This window comes from Pipistrellus hanaki (assembly GCF_964339955.1).
Source record: "Pipistrellus hanaki genome assembly, chromosome: 3".
Taxonomy (NCBI): Eukaryota; Metazoa; Chordata; class Mammalia; order Chiroptera; family Vespertilionidae; genus Pipistrellus; species Pipistrellus hanaki.
Window position 1 is genome coordinate 168,524,093 of NC_140505.1, and position 25,738 is coordinate 168,549,830.

Consider the following 25,738-nt stretch of genomic DNA (forward strand, 5'->3'; position numbering starts at 1 on the left):
GGGAAAAACCTCTGGGATTGGATAAAAATGAAATGATGGAAATATGCTTCTTTTACATAGTTTGATACAGGATAGTCAACATAGTTTACAGTTGATGATTAACATGATAACAATAACAATGAAGGAATAGCCAGACATTTCACAGGTATGTTATCTTAGCTGCAAGAAGACAATAGGCTCAGTAAAGTTCGAAATTGATCTACAATATGTCGGGAAAAATACTGGCCTAGGACATGACTACCAATATAAACTGATTTTAGTTAAATATTTAATTTAAGACCATCCTTTGTGGTTACTTTAGGTCTTTGAGTTTGTACAACCACCGTGCTGGCCTTCCCTAAACTAGTCAGATTAGCATGTGGACTTTTTCTCTCTCATCCATATATCCCTCTTTTGGTCATAAATCAATCCAGAAGATACATTGATGACCAACCTTTCTGTTGGATAATGGAGTCACATGGTTCAAGCAAGATTCATTCCTAGGAAGTCTGGTGTTAACATTTGTCTTGCTGAAAAGGGTGGACCACTGTGGGTGGGGCAAGGCCATAACCACAGATGGCATTCAAGGTCAAAAATTTTTTTTAAAGGAAGGTAAATGGGAGGCAATCAGATCCTATATGTCCTTGTTAAAAAAATATTCTGGATCATTTATAATTTTTGAGCCACCATGATCCGAGTCTTTTTGCTGTTAGTCTTAAGTTTTTTTCTTTCTGCATCTAATATAACATTTACATATCAGGAACAAAAGTAACAATACTAAACCAATGACACTGATTAGGAATAGAAAATGTCAAATGCTAGACACGGAAAGGTCTGAGGGGAACAAGCATCCCAGCCAACCGAAAAATCCTTTACATGTATCGTCATAATTATTTCTAAACTTTAGTCAATTTTTACTTCACATTAAGCTAACCATACAAATACAATATCCTTATGAGAAGAAAAGTTCATAGCCACAGGATGATAAAGTTTCACTCAGGAGTATTGCCTACAAAAGTGGTAAAGGATGGAGTAGGGCAGCCTATCCATACCTGAAGTACAAAGAAAGGGAAGTTTATTCCCCTGTTAACCCCCTTTCTACTTCCCAGAATAGATATCTTCATATATCCCTGATGGAGGTCCAGCATGCCTCTCAGGGAGACCCGGGCTACTTGTCCTTTATTCTGCCTGAAGCACCGATTGGGAACCTAGGAGTCACTATTCTAGCACTAAAGGAAATTTCAGGAGATATAAGAGAGTGGCTGCCCATGAATAAGAACTAGGTCCATGTTCTCTAATTTCAGGGCTGAAATACAAAGAAAACACAGACATACATGAACAAAGGTAAGAGTGGCCTTCCTGGTCTGAACACCCCATGCCTTCTTGAAGCACAAAAGTGATTCTAAATTGGAGCTCATACAGTTGTGTGCCGTGTCCACCCACCGTGGTGAGCTTGGGAAGTATTCTGTGAAACACAAGCAAGGTCTGTAGTGGCCACTGTTACATGCATTTGCATGCTGGCAGGGACAGCAATGCACTGGGGTCGGGTGACAATGTCTAGCAGAACTGGGAGCTTCAGTGGTCCCTTTCTCATTAAGGACATGGTGTCTTCAGTCTGGTGACAAATGGAATCTTGAAATAAATTTTCAGGTCTCCTTTGTTCTTCTTCCTCCCTTAAGACATGTCATTTTGGAAGGACTAATCTTTCCTCTTGGAGTCATGGTATTGGCTCTTCCAACTGTTTCACTAGCTGAGATTTTAAACAAATATATTACCTCAAATTTCTATTTTTCAGACATCCTCTGGTCCATGATTCTGTAGTCTCAAGATAATGATTCCTATGATCACCTATCACTGACCATCCCATTCTGCTGAATGCTCTACCAAAAGGAAATGCCTCTCATTTTCAAACAGGATGCAAACAAAACAAAACAAAAAAACATAAAACAAACAAACCAAAAACCAAGTTTATTTTCACATATCAGTTTACATCATTTTGAATATTTTTCAGCTCCAAATTTAACCTTTGATATATAAAATCACTATTTTGTGTTTTGTTTTTTGAAAACTCCTAAGTTATGAGAGAAATTATCTATTATAATTTATACATTTAAAGAAATGTTTATTCTTAGGGTAAGAATAACTTGTGAGACTAGTTTAATGTACAATCATGCAAAGTATATAATACCTAATTAGTTATCAGAAAATCTATGGTGTGTGTGTGTGTTTATATATACACACAAACATGAGTTCATATGTTAGAGACTATTAATTATAGTATATCTGAAGATTAAACTTTACTGGAAATGTCATCTGAATTCTGATATGGCCCCGGCTCCTTTGGTCAGACCTCATCAACACTCAATGCACTCGGTGTGGGTAAAAGGTCTACTGCACAGAACAAAATATTTCCAACCGCAGGCCTACTCAATGCTGCTTGAAATAACCTTAACACCTACAGTAGCCTTGATATGACCATACGATTTGAGGGATGAGGTGAATTGGTATGGGCAGAGAAAATAGCATGCGTGACAAAACAAATACAAAACAAAACAAAAAAGACCAAGAAGCTACCTCGAAACAATTTACCTGGTCAAGGAATGAAAGCTAAAGACTAAGAAAGACCAAAAGGGAGGTGTACACCCTAGATGTGGGTGGTCGTTATCGCTTTAACAATCATTGTCTGCATCCTTATTGTTCAGACAAACATGACCACAGGAAGTCACACTAAATTAGAAGTCCTAACAGCTTTTACCCCTGAGAGAGGAAAGCAAAGAGAAAAGCTTGTCAAACAAAGAAAAACAACATGAGGAGCATAGAGCATTGGCTAGACTGTAAAGACTGGAGTTATATTCATATGAGGATTTCTTTTACCCTCACACCTACAATGCGACCTTACATCTCACAGCCTTGGCACCGTTTGTACGGCTTCTCTCCCAAATAACTTTGAGTCTGGTTCCTTCATTTCATTCAGGCTTTCAAAGGTCACCCCCATGACTACTTCTCTGATCACTCTTTTTAAATGTGAAATGATGCCCATATCATTCCATATGACCTACAATATTTCCTACTAGGTTTCCTCATAAAATCAACAACTAAAGTTTCCTTATAAAATCAACAACTAAAACTCAAAGTCTAAAATGACACAGTATTATAAATATACTGCTATTTGTGGACTTTATAGTAAGTGTATTTTTATTTGGTATTTTTGACTTTATGGAGAACATACCGCTTGTTACATAATGCTAAGATTTACCAAGATTATCAACAATGTTAAAGGAGTTAGAAAATTAGATTTTAATAAATGCAGTGAAGAATAACAACATATAATCATCAGAGGGCTTGATTCTCAAATCAACAAGAATACTAAATAATCAGAAAGATGAAAACTAAAAGAGGTTATAGATTACTGATATTTTTAAGTGAATTCAGGTAAAAGAGATATATTTGTGTGGTAATAATTGTTACTCAGGATTCCAAAATCCTATTCATATAACCAAAACAATTAAAATAATTCAGATAGTTTGTTGTATTAATTTAGATTCAAGGTTTCTCTGAATTTCCCTTTAAACCTGAATGCAATTTTGTCCTTTACCTGCTTTCCTCGCATCCACAATAATGTATGCAAATTTTCATATAATTCTATTTTTTCAATCAGACTCAGTCACAAGACCATGTCATTTCAGCAATTCAAATTTCCAATTTGACTATATTTCAAGGCCACGTGGAAAACCCAACCTATTCTTTTTACCTCAAGATTCTTACCCTCATCACTTCTGCAAAGTCCTTTTGCCATACAAGGCCCTATTTACAGTATCTAGTGATTGTGACCTGGATATTAGAGGAAGGGGGCATTATCCAGCCTACCACAGAATCCAGGAGGCCTCCAGCTTGCCCCCTGCCCTCGTGGGCCCCTGTTAGCCCACAAGAAATACTCAGACATAGTTGATCCCAGCGTTGCAGACATGTGATATGTTCCCCATGGAGCTTTCACTACTCTGTCACCATAGGCTATGCTGGTGGGTATGGCCATGGTAACTTTTATTATAAAGTCACTCCCACACCCATCCTCCATGCTTCTTGGCTACATTCCATGGTCTTGGAAGCTAAACTCTGATAACTGCTTCCCTCAAGCTTCCTTGCCCTCTGGCTTCTGGCTGGTGTCAGCCATTGGGAGACATTGGCAGGAGATCAGAAGGTAAGAGGAGAAAGCAGCCTGTTTACTTCTCCAGATCCCGGCAGTGACTAGAATCTCTCCTATGAGTTCTTGGCATCTTCTGACACTCACAGTGGATCACAATGTGGTCATTATCTTGTGATGTCCTATACAACAGTGCCCAGAGTATGTGTAGTTTAAAATCTATTTGCCTTATTGTATTTCATAAGAAATTTTTTTTAAAAAATGTGTTCTGAGAAAGTTTACTGTGGTATTTTTCTAGAATATTGGCTGCTAAAAATATATAAACAAACCATCTATCTTTTGACATGGCTAATGTTGTTGTTGTTGTTTTCAGAAAGAATATTAGATTTTTTAAGCATCATGCATCTGGTCAACACACTAGGTAAGCAAAGGTGTTGCTGACATATCTGCTCTCTGTGCACTCCTCTGTGTAGTACATTTCCAACCACAGTGTTGCCAGCACTTGAAATGGCATTTAGTACCTAGACCTCTCGATATTATTGTAATAATTCTTGGAATCTAAGAGGGGGTGGAGTGGTTATTGGAAAGGAGAATTAAATTCCTAATGAAAAAATAAGTTTCTACTGTAAAAGATACTAGAAGCAAAACCTCTGTAGCTGGCTAACAAACAGTAGGTTTAGATTAAAGGAAGATAATGAAATAAAAACTGAGACTTACAAACTTGGATGTGGGGATCACTACCACTTTATCTGTGACATTAGTGTAATTTATCCATTGGACATGCAGAGTCACAGTTAATAGAAACACTTAACCATGTAGGATAACATGAGGCTGAAGAATCTTTTATGTAATAAGAACAAGAAATAAGAACAGGATGAAAAATTCACTGACTGTATAAATATCAGAGTCCTGTTCTAAATATGTATTTCTTGGAACCTTTTCTCTTGCTCAGCTATTTTTAAGTAACATATTTTGTAAACAGAAATAATGGGCCAGTAAGTGCATATTTGAACCTCTATCATACAGCCTTTATATGTAAAACAGAATCTTTTTAAAATCTTGAACTACTTAAAAAATAAAATATGATGGGGTGAGAAAGTCTACAAAAATCACATTCAGTCACTCATATTAGAGACACAGAAATCTAGATCATGAAAAAAATAATTTCTGAAGTAATAAGTGAATATACCATGATTTGAAGAATGTATCGAAAAAACAATTTATTTTTATCACTCAGTAGCAAAAACTCTATGTGTTTAGTGGTAATTTTAATGAGAACATAATTCAAAACTAATGAATTATTTTTCAAATAGTACCAAGTGTTATTAAATCTATAGTTATAATGAAACACAGCCTATATGGAATAAACAAGAGAAGCAACAATGCCAGAAAATGAAGAGAAATCAAGATAGCTCTGGTTCAGAGATTGTTCATATATATATAGTATGGACCAAAAGAAGCCAATCAGAGAAAAACAAATACCTATGGTCTTACTTATAGTATGTGGAATCTAATGAACAACAACAAAAAAAAAGCAAACAAACAAAATAGAAACAGAGTCATAGATAGATACAGAAAACAGACTGACAATAATTAGAGGAGAAGGTTGTTGGGGTGCTGGGTAAAAAAGGTGAAGGGATTAACAAAAAAAAAAAAAAGAACACCAATACCCCAAAACTCATAGAGACAGACACAGTACGTGTGGTGATTACTAGAGGGAAAGGGCTGGTGGTGGCAGGTAGAAAAGGATAAAGGGGAGATCAACGGTAACAGAGGGAGACTTAACTTTGGATGATGAGCACACAATGCAATACACAGATGATGTATTATAGAATTGTACATCTGAAACTTATGCAATTTTTCTTTCTAAAAAAATATATTTTATTGAGTTTTTACAGAGAGAAAGGGAGAGAGATAGAGAGTTAGAAACATCAATGAGAGAGAAACATCGATCAGCTGCCTCCTGTATACCCCCTACTGGGGATGTGCCCACAACCAAGGTACATGCCATTGACCAGAATCGAACCTGGGACCCTTGAGTCTGCAGGCCAATGCTCTATCCACTGAGCCAAACCAGTTTTGGCCTGAAACTTATGTAATTTTATTAACCAATGTCACCTCAATAAATTCAATAAAAATTATAAATAAATAAATAAATAAATAAATAAATAAATAAATAAGGAAGTGAGCAAGAAAGAGTCAGACATTTATTTTGTGTATTTTTGAGAAGACTATACCAAAGTTCAACAATACCAATACCTGTGGATAGTAGAGAGCATGGAGATCTATCAAATGCCTTAATTTTAGCCATTTTGAGTGGCCTTACAATAAAATGTGCACCATTATTAGACTGAAAATGCTCTGGAAATCTAAAACCTGACACTGCCAAAGAGACGGGTGCTACTTTTTCAGGTAAAGAAAATGCATTGCTAAAACCAGGCCATCTCTGCTCTTGAATATAACAATCCTATTTAACCAAGAAAGCTTGTTGTGTCCTCACACTGTTGCTGGTTCCAAGTTATGTCACCTCATAATGGAAATGTCAGGCCAAGGAGTCCAAGGCTCCATTGTTCATGTTCTGTTTTTAAAAGAAAACTTGATTTAGAGCCAATTGGTAACTGTCTAGCCAAAGAAACATCACAGGTTGCCATATTAAGGAGACAACCAATCTCTGTCCGTAAGAGACACTTCCAGGTGGAGGCTTCCTTCCTTTGTCAGAAGACTCCTTCATAAAATAATCCATTGCAGAAAGTTGTATTCCCAGAGGATAGTAAGATTATCAAGCCACAAAGGTGGAAAACATGCTACACCTTGCCAGACTATTACCAACAACCACCCAAAGTACTCCGACTTGCAGGTTAACCCATCAAAGAGTACATATGCCCAATATTTTCTCCAACACCCAGTAAGATCCTAGGCTTTCTTGTTGGAGATGGAAGATGAAGGTGAAGAGACAGCAGAATTTATTTGACTTCTGGAAAAGTTAAGTATTATGAATCAACCCCATGTAGCCCCAGGAGACTTTCCTTGGAGAACAAACTCCTGAATTCTGTAAGGATTCATCTCCTCCTGCCTTTCCTGGCTGAGGTATAATACCATAGGTAGCCAGGCCTGATGAGACCAAGGGTTCTGACTTTCCCAACTAAATAGAGCATTTTCTATGTAGTGAGTGCTTTGGACATTGGTGGGGAGAGCAATCCCTATAAATCCTGACACTTGCCTCCCCACCCACACACACTGGTGGCAGATACCAGGGAGTTTGTACTTCTATATGGTACTGCTCTATGTGGGTCTCTTCTGATCCATTAAATCCTTCTGGTACACATGGAATGAATAAATATAAGATGGGTCTCTCTCATCTAGAAGATATGTAAATTTTGGCTAGCAGGGATCAATGTGGGGAAAGAGAGACGTATATAACACTTTCAGCAATAAAAATTTAATTTAAAAAAAATAAAAGAGCTTTGCTTTTCTGCTACGGAGATTGCCAACTCCATCCGCTAAATCTAGGACCTATCTTTTCTCTATGAGATTGGATAAAAATATGACATGGATGACTGTATCAAACAGAGCCTTGTTATATTTTAGAAGCCAGGTGCATGAATTCTGGCACAGGTGGGGGCCAGCCCACCACGATGGGGGCTCATTAGGTCAGGCTGGCAGGATGGAGGGGCAGTGGGTGGTTGGCTGGCTGGTCCCACCCCCAATCGGGGTGGGTCTTGGGGGTCCATCAAGGCCCAGATAAGGCCGGTTGACTGCTGCAGTGTAGGTCATAGCCACCAGTCATTCTGGTCATTCTGATTGTTCTGCTGTTCTGGTCACTGGGCTTTTATAGATAGATAGATAGATAGATAGATAGATAGATAGATAGATAGATAGATTATAGCTAGATAGATAATTGACTATAAACGAAGACTATTTTATTTGTTTTTTGTGTTAATGAATTTCATTAAGAGACTTTCTTTGGAAAAGGGAGGATATTTACTACTAGAGGTCCGATGCACAAAGATTTGTGCAAGAATGGGCTTTCCTTCCTCTGGCTGCCAACACTGCCTTTGTTTAAGCTTGGAGCTGCCTTTCTGCCTTCCCATGCTATCCAGAGACCCAGAGCAGCTGGAGTGGTGCAGATTAACCCAATATCTTTGTTGAGTTAATTTGCATGCTCATTCCTGATTGGCTGGTGGGTGTCACAAAGGTATGGCATCGTTCTCTTTTATTAGTGTAGATTATGTCTTTCAAACTAAAGCCACTCATATTAAATAAACTCTGAAAATTTGAAGATTCTGATTTTTTATACATGTAGGAATCCACAATGAGTAGGCATTTGCTATGGCTATGCAGAGATATGTGAGTTTTTTGTTAATTTACATTTTGTCTATTTTTTATTTTTATTTGATTTTGGTTTTAGTAGGAATACAAAGAATTTTGCTTAAATTAGTATTGTAAATTAGGCAGAAAATGCTTCCAATTGGCATTATTTAACAAAAAGAAGAAATGGATGAGTGAACATAAAAATCAGAGTTAAAAGTCTAAAGCCATAATATTGAATATTTGTTTAAGGCATATTTTGATACATCAAACTACATTTCTGTCAATGCTAAAGGACCTGAGATGTGGCTAAGGAGTGCTTAGCAGTATTTCTGCTCGTCTGGATTTGATGTACCATTGGCAAAGTGAAGGTGATGGTCAAAGATATGTGCTCTTGAATATAGAAATATCCCAATCAGTGTGAACTATGTAAAACCAATGAATTGTGTGTCATAGACATCACCAAGAGAATAAGGATTAAAATTGACAATCTATAATATATGAAACTCTGGACAATTCCCTTCTCTGTAACCCTAGCTTTCTTGGGGAGTGATCAGTAAAACACATATCTCAGTTATCATCTATTATACTTGCTTATGCTACAAATTTCTTTACCTTCCCTCAGATTTAATTGATTCACAATTTTTGTGGCGGAACATGGGAATCTAAATTTGGGACATGCACCCCAGGAAATTCTTAAGAATAATTAATATTGAGAAGCACGCCTCTGCTTCTGTAAAAATTCAATTACATTCAATGAATGTTAACATGATTTTCTAACATGAAACCATTTAGTCCACACAGATTAAGCACCATCTTTTTTTTTTTTTTTTTGAATAGATATTTATTTTCTAAATCTGGATACCCTAATTTACTATTTTAGGATAAAGGCAAATTTAAGCCAAATCAACTTCCTTCAGATTACTGGAAGGAAAATGTTCTTCCTGAAATAGCTCCCTTGAAGACAGGCTTCATAGGAACTTTTCAAACTGCGTTAACACCTCTCTGGTTAAAAAGATCACCAAGCGTCCAGCAGGCCTGGCTCAATGGTTGAATGTTGACCTAAGAAGCAGGAAGTCATAGTTTGACTGGTCAGGGCATATTTGTGGGCTCAATCCCCAGTTGGGGGCTTGTAGGAGGTAATGGATCAATGATTCTCCATTATAATTGACTAGAGGCCCAATGCATAAAGATTCATGTTAGAGTGGGCCTTCCTTCCCCTAAATGCTGGCACCACCTTTGCTCTGGCCAGAGGGCTGCCTTTTTACTCCAGCCCAGAGCCACCTTTCCGCTTTCCCATGCTGCCCAGAGGCCTGGAGCGGCTGGGGTGGTGAGGAACGCCCCCCAGCTGCTCAACGCCTGCAAATGCAAATAAACCCTCCATCTTTGTTGGGTTAATTTGCATACTCACACCTGATTGGCTACTGGGTGTTGCGCAGTTATGGTCAATAGCATGTTACTCTTTTATTAGTGTAGATGTTACTATCTCTCTCTCCCTTTCCCTTCCTCTCTGAAATCAATAAAAATATATTTTTTAAGTTATGTAGAGAGAATTAATTGGAAGACAGCTTTGAAATCTTTCTTCAAAATACAGTATATAAAGACAGATAGAAATTAAACATGAAGAGATTTATATAAATACTTAAAGGCAGCAGATGTGGTCTCTGTTAAATTAATAACAAAGACTTTTTTAATCCATTGGTAATGAGACATCAACCCACAGATTTATGAAGACTACCGTAACATTAATCAGGGGAGCAGTGGAAAGAAAGAAAAGTACGCAGTATAGTAAAAACCAAAGAACACCAAGAACAATAATAAATTTCCCAAATCAGCACTAGGGAAATGGTAATTACTACAAAGAAGCATCTGATTTTTTCTTTATTTTGGGTTTGTTTGTTCTTTGTGTATGTGTGTTTTTTGTTGTTGTTTTGTTTTTTTGTCTGGTTAATATATCAGAGCTATGTTAAAATTTTCACAAATAAGCCTAACTGGTTTGGCTCAGTGAATAGACCATTGGTCCCAGGTTCAATTCTGGTCAGCTGCATGTACCTTGGTTGTGGGCACATCCCAAAAGGGGATGTGCAGGAGACAGCTGATTGATATTTCTCTCTCATCCATGTTTCTAATTCTCTATCCCTTTCCCTTCCTTTCTGTAAAAAATTGATAAAATATATTTTTTTAAAAGAAAAAAAGTTGCTGAGTATAGAATAAATAACAATAATAAAAAATTTCCACAAATATTTGTTTTGTTATTTCTCCTTTTACATATACCATTTATCCTTACTATATGTTAAAGTTATAGTAAAAGATTATATTAAAATGTTGATAAATTCCTGTTGAATTAAAACCTTTATTATTAGTAGTAAACCCACCTAAATACTACATTTTATGTGAAAGTGCATTTTGTCATATATTAAGGCCTGTTTTCTTTGATTTCATGCATTTGCATTATATCACATATTTTAATCTTTTATTTTAAGCATTTCACATCCTTATCTATTAGATGTCACTATGATAAATAACACTTAACATTTAAACCTGTGTGATAATTATCTTTTTACTGGTACATTTTGAGGGTTCATATATTTTGTAGATATCTTTTACTTCTAATTAATATCATAATTCTGTGCTTTCTATTTGTCCTACCTCTTGTTGGTTTTTCCTCCCTCCTTCCTTGTTTCTTTTGGATTTATTTATTTTCCTCAATTTATGTTTTCCTCTAAAATTTTTGAAGTTATACTTTTTACCTCTTAGCATTTACTTTGAAATTATTGTAGGTGCACTAAAATTATCTGAAATTTACCAGTGACTTTACCCTTTTCCTAAACAATATGAGACCCAATAGCACTATAGTCTCTCACTCACTCAAATTATGTATTTTTGGTTTGAGTATTTTTATTCCTATTGATCAAAGACAAAGTGTGGAGCCCTGAAGTCACTGTGAGGTTTATATCTCATAGCACACATTAGATTGAAGATAAAAATAGTCATTAAAAATAGTAATACAAAAATACGTAAACCACATCTGTAAAGTAAAAATTTATCAAGTTGGTCACTTAAACATTTTTACATTGCAATCTTAAAATACCAGATTATATGCATCTTATATTACAAGTGCATCCAAAACAGCATTTTTCTACCAAATATAATATAAAATCATAGTATACAATAATTTGTACCCTTTTTCTACTTAATATATTATGGAAAATTACCCACCAAGACTTGTTGAGCTCTCTCATCTATATTTAATGACAATATAAATTTTATTTTAAGAACCCATTATAATTTATTTGATCAACTAATTTTTTGATAGTTGAATTGTTTCATTTACTTTTCTATAGAAAACATCCATTGGTCACTTGGACAAGTTAAAACGTTATGGATAATTATGTTAACAGTAGCTATATTGAGGAAAAAGGGTTATATACCATTTTTATTTTCTACAGGGTAAGTTATTGTTTGAATGATTTATAACTGACATGGATTTTTAAAACAACAAATTTCTAAAAATTAGTATCTGTTATAATCTTATCACTTATGATCTGATCTTATAAATAAATAGATCATTTATTTGCATAAAAATATTCAAGCCTTCATTTTTTATTTATTGTTTTTGAAAAATGGCAAGGCAGAGAAGAAGTCATGGGTATAATTTTAAAGTATAACTTTGGAAATAAAGAAGTATTTCATTATATATAGATGACTAACATTTAATCTGTAGGTGATAAATTACATTGCCTTTTATTTTCTTAAGTGGAAACAGTAGTTTACATATTAAACTCAGGGGTAACATCCTGTCTGATGTTTCAATATTAAGAGATCTGCTTCTTTGATCCTGTCTCACTCTGGGCCTCTGCTAATCACCTGATCTACACAACCTAACCTACTGGTAAACTATGGAACCAAAGTCGCCGGCACTGTGCAGCTCCAGTCTTGATCTTTATCCTTTGCCAATGGAATTTTATGAAATAACCCCAGGTAAAATCAAATACTGCTGTTATTACTAATCCCTTTATGTGATGGTAAAAATAAGGCGATAAGCAACAAAGTTCATGGCCAGATACTTTTAGGAGATGAAAATATTTTGTCTCCAGAGATGAATTTAAGATTTTCATTAATAAATTGAAGGGGATTTAAATTTCAGACAATCATTACTTAGTGCAAAAATATTTACAATGAGCTTGGATTTACCATTTTTTGGGAAAATGTTACAGATTGGGTGGCTATGACTTCTGCTTCACTTGCACTGAAGAAATGCATGCAATATGTTTGCAAAGAGAATGTACCTACCTAATGAGAGTTAGATTATTTTTGTTACGCTCCTTTAATTAAGATTAGATTCAACTATAGAAGAAACATGAGAGGTGTTCAAAATAAGTTTATATCTTTACTCTTGCTTCTACAACCAACGTTACTTCTCATACTATTTGGGCAATCTATTTTTATAACTAGTGTTCCACACTGCTACTATTACTGATATTGCAAAAATAACTTATTGTATGATTATTGTTTTAAGCACTATGTTTTTGATTTTATATACATTAATATAATCTTCAGAGAACATCTATGAGTGAATATAGTTGTTATCCTTATTTTATAGATGAAGAAACTAAGAATTATTTTTTTAAACCTGCTACATTTTACAAAGCAACTACTTGATTGACCCAATCCTAAAACTTTCCTATAACCATAAAATATAGCAATTTTAGATAATTTCTAAGATGATTTTCAATTATACATTATTTATCATGTACATATATATTGATTATAGATATTGCCTGCAATTTTTTATATATTTCCTAGAGTCTTATGAGGAAAGGATAACATATGCAGAATTCAAAAGTGATGGTTCTTCAAATAGCCAGAAGAACAAAATAACTAGGATTTTGAAGACAAAAGGTAAAAAACCTTTAAAACTCTACATTCCCTTTTTTTGCTTGAATATTTTAATGAACTAATCATAAAAACAAATATTCCTGGACTAATCTCAGTATCAAAATTCATCTCTTATTCCTGCACTACTTGACTGGTCATATTGAGCTAAAGTGCTGTGCTAATAACAAATGAGAATGAACAACAAACCACAGACGGCTAGAGTGGCTTAGAATAATATATCATGGATATAGAACAAAGACTGTTTCATATCTAATTTCACTGTTTGATATTTTAATCTTACAAAATGTAAATGTTCCTTTAATGCCTTTGCATTTCTAAGAACAACATGGAGCTAATGAGGTATTTCATGGTAAATGAACTTTTATCAAGACTGTCACAGAATATTTGTCTGGGCCAATACTTAATATAGGTGTTTTATTTTTACATAATTCTGCTACAAAATAGAGGAAATCATTCCTTAAAATTTGGGAGAAGGTGATAAATTAAATTCCTAGTAAGATTTCTGAAGTGTTCTTTTGTAGTATTTGAAAGATTTCTTTAATAGTACCATTTGATAGTTCACAAATAACCCAGTTTTACATAAAAAATATTTGTATCTTCCCTGGCTGTAGCCAAATCTGCAAAATATTTGTTAGAGTTCCCCTCATAGGCAAGGTCTATTTCCCCACAATGTGTTGCTCCCATAAGCTCAGTCCAATTCAAGTGGGTTGAATATTCCTGACCAAAGTTTGTTCTAATTCCAATTTCTAAACCTTGCTTCCATTGATCATTTTAGTAGCCACTTCTTTCTCTTTGGACAGAGTCTCCATGGTGCCTTGCTGCAATAGCATTTGCCTTCCTTTATTTAATTGTTCTGGTAATAGCTGCGATCATGATAGCTAAGGGTAAGTATTTTTCAGAGCTATTGAATTCATTTGTTTAAATTACTAGATTATAATTTTTAAAAGCCTTCCAAATTTATGCTGGGGATTTCCTCAAGGTTTTCTTTTTTCTCATTTGTTATTTTAATTATACAAGAGTAATTTTATCAGATGGGACCTGGAAGGGGTTAATGGTGGGAAAATGGAGGAGCTTCCTTTATTGTTGTAATACTTTCAACAATAAAGATTTTTTTAAGGAGAAATTTTATCAATACAATTTTTTTTACTTGAATTTTCAATACTAGCTTTGGCCCAGGTGGTCCCATCAAAGAAATCAGTAGATAACTGGATGTTTTGAATTTTAAAAAAAGGAAAATAATAGCAGCATTCTATATTTTATCATAGTGTTATTGACCTTAGATTCACCAACTTTGGGATGTAACAAAACATGAAAGTATTTATAGAATTCATTGATGGGTCAAGTAAAAATTAAGTGTTTGGGGATTAAGTCAAATAATTTGAAAGAGAGAATTTAATAGACGAAAGAAAAGCAGGAAAGATGGAGGGCATGTATTTATCAAAAATGAAACAAAATAATCAGGATATTAGACTGTGTATATACATTGTTTGTGCTATATTCTGTAGAAAAATAAACTAATAAAAATGTTCACCTAAATAGATACTTGACTAATAATTTTTAAATATGTTTTTATTGAATTTCAGAGAGAGGAAGGGAGAGAGAAGTATTAATGTGGGAAAACATAGATCAATTGCCTTCTATATCTCGACCAGAAATTGAACACACAACCTGGGTATGTACCCCAACCGGGAATTGAACCAGTGACTTTTTTTGGTGCATGGGACAATGCTCAACCAACTGAACCACACCAGCAAGGACTTGACTGATAATTTTTAAAGAATGAACTTTAAAGTGTCTTAGTAACAAAAAATTGACCCCTAGATAAATTGTTTAATAGCTAGCAAAAGATTGACGATTCCTACCCAAATCAGTAAGATGAGCATAGTATTATTCCAAATTATCCCCATATACAGGAAAACACTTTAGGACAATATCACTTACAAATATAGAAGCAAAAATCCTTTAGAAAAGAGGTAACATAATACATACTGTACTAAAAGAATGCTATGTGATAACCAAATACTGATTAAAATCGGGGATGGGTTTGGACATTTATCAAGAGATTTGTCAATATAGAGGAGAAAAAGAAATAGCTACAAGTAAAAGAAAACATTTAACCTGATTAAGACTATTCATGAGAACTTTCAACAAATATTATCTTTCATAGTGAAAACAGAATCATTTTTCAATAGAATCAGGAAGACAAAAATGAGTGATGTAACTCCTGTAATTCAACATTTCTGTGGATGCCCTAGCCAAAGAAAAGGAATAATACAAGAAAACCTCTTTAGATATAACATAAATATTACAAAATAAACACTGAAATTATCCACAGATGGTGTGCTTTCTTATCCAGATATTATAAGAAAATATGCTGGGGGGAAAAAACCATTAGAATAAAAGCACTTTAATAAGGAAGCTTTAAAAAAGTCAACAGTTTTAATATACACCAGTGAGTTATATATTAACATCCAATATTTAAGTGCATATTTAAGTCTATTGGCAGTTCTTCTTAGGCAGCTTAAAAAACACCTAGCACACAACGTTTCCAAACAGATTCTATCCTTACCAATATCAAGAAAAAATCAGATATGTTAATATGGTTTTCTTTCTTGGAACTTGATGTCTAGTGAAATGAACCTAGGGGTCATCTGTGATATCAGTCGCTATCTCAACTTAGTGACTTACTACACTTCTCTATTGCAACCCATCTAATACAAGACAATAAACTCACCTTTCCTCACTATATTAACTATATTCACCTTTGGCTTCTTCAAATCAATTTCCAGAGAAACATCTTCAAAATAGAAATTTGGTAAACTCACTATACCTTTTCAGGCAGCTTCCTAATACTCTAAATTTAATACATTTAAAAATCCTTAGCATGGTTTATGTATGAGGTCCTTCCTTGCTTGGTCCATGGCTCTCCACCCAGCGGATACCACACACTTTCTCACTCTCTATGTCCCCCTCACAGTTGTTCTTCAGTTCCCTGGGGCTCATGATTAGTCACCATATAACATCATAACTTTAAGAATGAGAGTAGACAGTATTAATAATTATTCTGGGACAGCAAGCACAAGTCTGGACTCCTCTGGGCAGACTGGTATAAATTGTAAGATCCCCCTTGAGTATATGCATAGACTACTCCTCTTACCTGAAGCACCTTCCCTTCTACTTTTCCCAGGTAACTAAGTCCTAGAGTAATCAATAAACACAGAATAATTAATATTATGTTATGATTAGGCCAAATTTCTCTGTTACAATGTCTTACCTTCATTTATAGCATTTGTCAATGTCCTCTGTTTAATCATTTGGTGGTTATTTACTCAATATTGTCTCTCCCACTAGGTTGCTAGCTTCAGTAGAACAGAGTTCATGTCTGTATTTGCTCTACATTTTATCTTTTCCCTTTGAATACTGTATAGACACATTATAGGTACTTAATGAATATTTTGAATAAACAAATTCATACACCTAACAATACGCCTAATAATGTTTATGGTTTATATGAAGGAGATTATAATACATAGTTTGTTAAAAGGCAGAGAGAAGAGCATTAATAATAATAATAAAAAAAAGAGCACTAAGGAATTAAATATATATTAGATGTGCCTTGGTGGGAAGACTAATACTGTGAAAATGATAACACTATTCTGTATTCATCTAAGATTTACGTAATAACCAGCACAAGTATATTTCATAATAAATAAATTCATTATCAATTATTCATAAATTATACTTAAAAGTAAAAACTTATAAAATTAAGAAAATACATATGAAAATTCAGTATATTAACAAGAGAAGTAGGGATCTAGCCTTTTCAGGTATCTAAATAGTTTATAAAGCTACAAGTACTTTCTTATTATAGTACTGGTGTAATATCAACAAAAATAAAACAGACTGTCTGGCTGGCATGGCTTAATTGGTTGAGTGTCAGCCCATGCACAGAGATCACTGGTTGGATTCCCAGTAAGGGCACATGCCTGTGTTTCAAGCACAATCCCCAGTAGGGGACATGCAGGAGGCAGCAGATCAGTGATTCTCTATCGTCGTTGATATTTCTATCTCTATTTGGTGTTTCTCTCTCCCTTCCTCTCTCTCAAAAAAATCAGTAAAAATATATTTTTTAAAAATAATAATAAAACAAACTAATAATAACACTATATGTATGTGTGTATCCACAGCATATATATACTTAGTATGTAATATAGTAGTCTTCTTAAAATGACAGATATTTAAGAATACGTTTGGATTAAAATGTGGAAATTGGGCACTCATATACAATTGATATATGAAATTATTCAATTTATTTAAAAAAATATATATATACACACATACATGTATATACACATATAAATCCACACAAAGAAGTAAAATCAAAAACAAAACACAATGTGTGCTCATGTGGCAACAAGTGTCAATATCTGTAATGTGGAAGATGGTAGAAATAAAGAGAATTTACACAAGAATATAGTAATTTGAAAACAATAAAAAATGCTTAATAGTAATTTTCTTTGCTAAAGTAAATGATATTAAAGAGACTATGAATGGGAGTGGGAATCTTTTCTACCTTTTATATATGGCTATAATAATAAAAGGGTACTATGCTAATTAGACCACACATCATTCAGGACATCATTCTAAACCAAGGCCAGCAGCTGGGGGAAGAAAGGCCTACTCTTGCACAAATTTTGTGCATTGGGTCTCTAATATATATATTAGAGACCCAATGCACAAAATTTAAATTTTTAAATAAACAAATTTATGTATTAGTTGTTTAAAAGAAGACAGCATTATATTCTAGAAATAAAGAAGCTATATTTGGATATGACACATAGGATAGTAATATCAAAATCAAATATAGCCCTAGTGGATGGAGCATCGAACTGTGGACTGAAAGGTCCCAGGTTCAATTCTGGTCAAGGGCACATCCCCAGGTTGCAGGCTAGATCCCCCGTAGGGGTGTGCAGGAGGCAGCTAATCAATGATTTTCTATCATCAATGAAGTTTCTACCTCTCTTTCCTCTCCCTTCCTCTCTGAAATCAATAAAAATATATTTTTAAAATTCATTTAAAAAAATAAAATAATAGGCTCTACTCAGTTTGGCTCAGTGGATGGAGCATTAGCCTGCAGATTCAAGGGTTCCAGGTTCGATTCCAGTCAAGGGCATGTACCATGGTGGGGTGTGCAGGAGGCAACTGATTGATGATTCTCTCTCATCAATGTTTCTGGCTCTCTCATACTCTCCCTTCCTCTCTGTAAAAAAATCAATAAAATATATTTAAAAATAAAATAAAATATAGCTTAGAATTCTAATGGATATTCCTCTATGATGTTGTGCTGTTACAACCTATTTTAAAAGTATTACTACTAAGTGGCCGAAACCGGTTTGGCTCAGTGGATAGAGTGACAGCCTGCGGACTGAAAAGTCCCAGGTTCAATTCTGGTCAAGAGCACGTACTTTGGTTGCGGGCACATCCCCAGTAGGGGGTGTGCAAGAGGCTGTTGATTGATGATTCTCTCTCATCGATGTTTCTAACACTGTACCCCTCTCTCTTCCTCTCTGTAAAAAATCAATATTTTTTTTAAAAAGTATTAGTAAGTAGAGAAGACTATTTTATTGTGAAGAACAAGCTGTGTTGTAGGGCTGCCCGTATTATTTTTATCAGCACACCTTGGTAAAGTCTTGAGCACACCAATATAATTTAAAGTGTAGAACACTTACTTGTTAATAAAATAAATCAGTGCAATATCCTAATCAACTGTTAGCAAACCTTGTCTAAGTAAGTGAGAGAGGAAAGAGAAGCAATTGAACAAACAGAAGTATTTCCTGTGTCAAGTAAGCTAACCTTATTGTAAATTACCCATTAGAGGAGAGAGCTTCCTGGTTAGTATGGCCATGGTATATATGAACCAGGAATGAGTAAACAAGTGGCGGAAAAGGAGGAGATATTCCATAAATAAACAAAACAGTTTTGAGGTAATAATTTTAGTCAGACACGACTTGCTTATCTAATAATGCTTTTAGATTTAGCTGGATTATTTAGCTTCTCATTGTAAGGACAAAACACTGTGAACATCACTCACTCATAGGGTTGCAAGAACTTAATGTCATGGTGAGAGGTGTATACACTTGACCAAATTGAAATCCTTTGTCCAACAACAAATTACATGACTTTGTAGTTGGACTGGGATCAGGTTTTGATAAAGCAGGCATGCAGACAGATTTTCTCTTCAATGTGTGTAAGGTCTCCAAAATCCCTAAGGGGTAACCATAGACCATTCAGATTAAAATAAATGCATGAACATTCCATTTACTCTTTACTTGAAAATTCTACTTGTGCTACCTGGAATTCCAGATCCTTCCAAATAAAACAGAACATGTCCATGTGAAAGGATGTGGGCTAAAGGTTTCATATTTGAAGGAAGTTAGAAATAGAGCTGTTAGAAAAAAAAGTGGTAATTTTGTAATCTTTCAATTTTAATGAGTTTGTATTTTAGCATATAGACAGTTGATAGCTCTGAAGATAGTTGAAAGGGTAGCATTTTCCAAGCTGTGCACTGGAGCTATTAACTCTATAGGCATTTTGAGGAAAATGTTGGCAAGTAAGAATGAGACAACTTTTTCCTCAAACGGACAGAGAGCTGGTAGAATATTAAAACAGCTCAACATAAAAATAATAAAATCTGAAATGGGGGAAAGGTTATGTTATTGTGAAGAAGGGAACAGATATAGGAAGTATTGCAGTGATAGAATAAATTCTTTTTGATTGATTGGATGTGTGCTATATCAAAGATGTTTGTGTCAAAGGTATATTCAGTCATTATGTCCTAACTTTTCAGGTTTACTAATTGCTTAGATTGGCATCAATCAGATATGGAAACTTGAAATTATTAAAGCACCAATTTTAAATTCATAAATATCCATCATCAATAAAAGCTAAATACTTTAATATCAGCTAGATGTAAATGAAAATTTATAATTCATTCCCCAACTAATAATAAAAATGATAAATACATTTGTATTTTTAAAAATTTAGAATTCTATTTTATTTAAACTCCCAAATGCTTGAAAGAGCTAATATCCTTAAAATATGTTTTCTTTTGCAAATTTTATTTGACTTTCAGTTAACTATCTAAAAGAGATTCTGGAGGTACAGAAAATCAATGAGCAAAATGAGACTGCATGTCACTAAATGCTATAGCAAAACAGAGGTACGTATTGAATTGTAACGAGAATCTTATATCATATATAAGCTATTTAAATATAGATGCATATATACAATTAATAGATATGAGATCAAAGTTATATAACTATGGTGTACTTATCAGGAACATTTACTTAGAAAAATTCTGATGTATAAGGTTTTCTCTTGAAGTTATGAAGGATAATTGAAAATAATAATGCAAAAATTATAATACATTGAGTAATCATGGGTGATAGGTTGTCTTTATGCATGTAATTTTCAAAATGTTTCTTATTAAATTTGTGCACTGGGGTAGGGGGGTGTCCCTCAGCCCAGCCTGCACCCTTTCCAATCTGGGACCCCTCAAGGAATGTCCGACTGCCTGTTTAGGTCTGATCCCACTGGGCCCACTGGGATCGGGCCTAAACAGGCAGTAGGACATCCCTCTGACAATCCAAGACTGCTGGCTTCCAACTGTTTGCCTGCTGCCTTCCTGATTGCCTCTAACCTCTTCTGCCTGCCAGCCTGATCAGCCCCTAACCACTCTACTGCCAGCCTGATGGATGCCTAACTGCTCCCCTGCCAGCCTGTTTGCCCCCAGCTTCCCTCCTCTGCCAGCTTGGTCATCCCTAACTGCCCTCCCCTGCAGGCCTGGTCACCCCTAATTGCCCTCCCCTGAAGACTTGATCACTCCCAACAGCCCTCCCTTGCAGGCCTGGTCCCTCCCAACTGCCCTCCCTTGCAGGTCTGATCCCTGTCAACTGCCCTCCCTTGCAGGCCTGATGCCTCCCAACTGCCCTCTCCTGCTGGCCATCTTGTGTCCACATAGGGGCAGGATCTTTGACCACATGGGGGCAGCCATATTGTGTGTTGGAGTGATGGTCAATGTGCATATTACTCTTTTAGGGGCAGGATCTTTGACCACATGGGGGCAGCCATATTGTGTGTTGGAGTGATGGTCAATGTGCATATTACTCTTTTATTAGATAGGATGGTTCACATACAATATTATATAAGTTTCAAGTATACAACATAATGATTTGACATTTATATATCTTATGTGTGAGCCCCATATGTCTACTATCCATCTGTCACCATACAAAGTCATTACAATATTATTGACTATATTTCTGGTGCATTATGCCCCCATGGCTTGTTAATTTTATAACTAGAAGTTTGAAACTCCTCTTCCCCTTCACTTCACTTTTTTCACTCACCCCCGTCCTCTTCCCTTCTGGCAATCATTCACTTTTGTCTGATTCTTAGTCTGTTTCTGTTATGTTTTATTTGTTTAGTTTGTTTAGATTCCACATATAAGTTAAATCATATGACCTTTTTGTTTGTTTGTCAAGGTAACTGGTTCTTCTTTGAATAAAATTGATATAATGCTTCTGCTGAAAATAAAATCTTGGCAGCAAGAAAATTCTTCTGAACCACTGAGCTCCAGTCTTTCAAGACAAATAGCAAGGAAGAATTGGAAGCTTATGGCATGCTATTCATTTCTATTGTATATTTTCTTATACAGAAGATAATCATTGAGATGTTTTAATATCTGTGCTCCTTCAATCATGTAAAGATCAACATGTAATTGGAGATCTCTTAATAAAACAAAAATTATGGGCTTAAAATGATTTTTAAATGTGTTTACATATAGATATAACTACTAATACATAAAAAATTTCAGACTTTGGTAAATGGAGGAAAATATCACATAGGACATACATATGAAGGGGAATCTGGTCATATTTGGCACCTAAGATATAGTTACTATTTATTAATTGATTCTAATATTGTTAGCACCAGTACTGCAGTGATTGCATGCATTAAAGAATATACTGCCCCAGTATCCTATGAGACAGTAATATCATTATTGTTTTCATAATACTAAAGAATCTAAGGCCCAGAGAGGTTGAGAAAGTTTGCCAAGGTTGTATAGCTAGTAAGGATTAGAATCAAGATTTAAGCCAATGTAGTCTTTCTCTACAGACCAGGAGCATCACCATTATGGTACGCGGACCCCAGAACAATAAACTGTATCAAACCCAGTTGTAAGAACATTGCTTCTTTGGAAACAGTCAGGGTTGTTTGTACAAACAGGTTCACATTTTTCTCCCCTGAATGTACCTTTTAGAGAAGAATAAATGAGAAGAAACTTTAGAGACTCAGATTTCATAACAGCTCTGAATAAGAGGTTACTATTTTTATACTAATTCTTCTTTGGAATATGTAGAAAAGAGATTAATAGAAATGTTGCCCAATAGACTCTTGCAATCATAAAGAATACATGTCTTCTTTATGGTTTAGTTCTCCACTACATGGCTGCTGCCTCTATATTGTTTCTCTTTCTTCACTGCATTCAAGTTCTGTTATTCCCCTCAATAAAGACTTCACACTGTACCTGTGATGGTAAATTTATGGCATATATGCCAGCAATTTCCCTTTGGTGCTCTTGCAAGGCATTCCTCATAATTCAACATTCTTCTCCGCTGAGCCCAGACTCCACTTTGAATAAGTTTCAACAAAGTACATTTGAGCCCTAACTAGTTTGGCTCAGTGAATAGAGCGTCAGCCTGTGGACTCAGGGGTCCCAGGTTTGATTCCGGTCAAGGGCATGTACCTTGGTTGTGGGCATATCCCCAGTAGGGGGTGTGAAGGAGGCAGCTGATCTGTGTTTCTCATCAATGTTTCTTTCTCTCTCTCTCTCTCTCTCTCTCTCTCTCTCTCTCTCTCTCTCTCTCTCTCTCTCTCTCTCTGCCTCTCTGTAAAAATCAATAAAATATATTTTTAAAAAGCACATCTGAAAGTCTTCCCCAGTTGCATTGCTGTCTACGTACTATGCTTCAAACTGAAGCTGAATATATGGATCATCAGTGAACTCATTCAGAAAGAGCAAGTCAAAATGAAAATATATAAAAATAAAGTTTAAAATATCATATAGTCACACTGTTTATTTAAAGAAATAGAACTAGAAATGGGTGCCAAATGTCTGCTATATATTATTTTAAAATTAAATGTATTGTGGTAGCATTGGTTAACCACATTATAATAATTTACTTTTCTAGTGCCCTAACCTGGAATTGAACCATGACCTCCTGGTTTGTAGGTCAATGCTCAACCACTGAGCCTTGCTGGTCAGGCAACAATTGAGTTTTAAAGCAAAGCTCTCTGTACTGCATGTGCACCTGTGAGTCTAAGTAGTTGTCTCAGAGTCATCGTGTTATGGAATAAGTTGGACTTTTTAATAGTAATCAAGTTGAAAATTAATTTTCAAACGTTAAGGAACAACTTTATTTATTGTGAGGTCACAGATAGCCTTGCCCATTGGCCAACAATCTCCTAATGTTGTCCAGTAATTTTTTACTAGATCACCCCAGCTCTTAAGAACTTTTCCACCTTGTTTTTCCTGAGCTGAATTCAGTATTTCTCCCTTATTACAATCGTTTTGAATAAAGTCTTTCCGGCCTGTTTAATTCTGTCCAGTTAAAATTTGAGGTATCTGGGTTAAGATACCACTGGGACTACCCATTAATTCTTTGCACCATTCTTTCAACTTTTCTATAAGTCTGAAATTATTTTTAATGAGCTTACTCGTTACTTTAAAAACTAGTAAAGAAAAGAATCAAATATTTCTCCAGCAAACTGTTTCCTGTATAAACTATAGCATAGAGTAACCTAATAATTTGTGTTAACTAGTTATAAAAATATCTCAGCAAATAAATGGAAAAGAGAAGGCTGGAATTAAAATACCACTATTTTTCCATGTGCTATGAATTAATGGATGTCATTAATGATCACCAATTGCTGCTAAAATTATAAAAATGAAGCACTAAAATACAAAAAAAAATTATACACTAGACATTAAATATCTCTGAATACAAGTACACAGCCCTTATTATAAAACAGCAGGGCTTTATTTCCTAAAATGAATCCAATTTGTATCATATTAAGTATCTTATAATAGTATCAATAAACAATAAAAATAAAAAAACAAAAGAACATGTCCAATAGCATTACAGTGGTGCCATTAGCAACCCAGGAACCATAGAAAATCCTAAGGACAAACAATTGAGTTCACAATAATGAAAATGTGAACACTGATAAAATAGCTGATGACATGAAGGAATAATTGAGGTTATGTACTAAAAATGCATTTGCCTTGCAGAGACTTACACTAAAAGTTCACAGAAGAAATCATATGGTATCTGGAATTCCAAACTCATCTGGACTGGAGAAATTATGTTTGTTAAGCTGGGTGATGGGCACAGGGTAATTCATTAAACTATTGTCTTAATGTTTTAAATTTTTCCATTAACAGAAAGTTAATGAATATAAAAACACTTTTCTCTCCATTAATCACTGGGTACTATGGGATTGGAGACTTGTTCAATTGAGCTAGTCATCGTAAGAAGTAAGATCATGACATGAAGCTAAACAACAAACAGAGAAGAAAAAAAGAGACATTTATGAAGTAGAAATAAGCATCCCAGAACACATTGATGGTCCATTGTACTTTTTCTCCTAAAGAAGATTACTATGGTGAAGGCAAGCAAGGAATTTAGCGTTGGGCATTATGTTTTAAGAAAGAAAAGAGGGACAAAGAGATCCCATTGAAAATGAAATATATATAATAATAGAAGTGTAATATGCTAATTAGACCAGATAGCCTAAAGATCTTCCAGACGACATTCTGGACGACCTTCTGGATGAAGCCACAGTGGCAGGGGCCATAGCAGAGGCAGTTAGGGGCAATCAGGCAGGCAGGCAGAGTAGTTAGGGGTGATTAGCCAGGCAGGTGAGCAGTTAGGGGTGATCAGGCAGGCAGGCAAGCAGTTAGGAGCTATCAGGCAGGCAGGCAGGCCAACGGTTAGGAGCCAGTGGTCCTGGATTGTGAGAGGATGTCCGACTGCCGGTTTAGGCCCATCTTCCTGTGGGATCGGCCTAAACCGGTAGTCGGACATCCCCAAGGTTGTTCCAGATTATGATAGGGTGCAGGCCAGGCTGAGAGACTCGCCCCCTGCACAAATTTTGTACACCAGCCCTGTGGTTTAGTAATAATTAGGTGAGTAAACAAGACTACACTCTCAAAGTTTTGAAGGCTTGAATAAGTGGATGAACTAAAAAACACAATCTTTGATTTTTATACATGCTAATGTAAGGAAATGTCACTATCCTATATAATAAAGAGCTAATATGCTAATTGGACCTGTCAGCAGAATGACC

The 25,738-nt window shown here is 35.1% G+C and overlaps 1 protein-coding gene across 1 annotated transcript; it reads left to right on the forward strand.

Annotated features, from left to right (window-relative positions):
- Window positions 1–12,284: 12,284 nt before the first annotated feature.
- On the forward strand, window positions 12,285–22,067 carry LOC311619040 (uncharacterized protein). The gene is made up of 5 exons (XM_084876947.1): window positions 12,285–12,409; window positions 13,235–13,330; window positions 14,128–14,211; window positions 20,460–20,546; window positions 21,871–22,067. Exons 1-4 carry the CDS (start codon window positions 12,328–12,330, stop codon window positions 20,525–20,527), a joined length of 330 nt encoding a protein of 109 aa, XP_084733073.1. The 5' UTR covers window positions 12,285–12,327; the 3' UTR covers window positions 20,528–20,546; window positions 21,871–22,067.
- The last annotated feature ends 3,671 nt before the right edge of the window (window positions 22,068–25,738 follow it).

Coding starts and splice junctions, on each gene's coding strand:
- LOC311619040 (XM_084876947.1), top strand. CDS start 12,328: ATGGAACCAAAGTCGCCGGCACTGTGCAGCTCCAGTCTTGATCTTTAT. Junction 12,410..13,234: donor ATTTTATGAAATAACCCCAG/GTAAAATCAAAT, acceptor TATATTTCCTAG/AGTCTTATGAGGAAAGGATA. Junction 13,331..14,127: donor TAGGATTTTGAAGACAAAAG/GTAAAAAACCTT, acceptor CTCTTTGGACAG/AGTCTCCATGGTGCCTTGCT.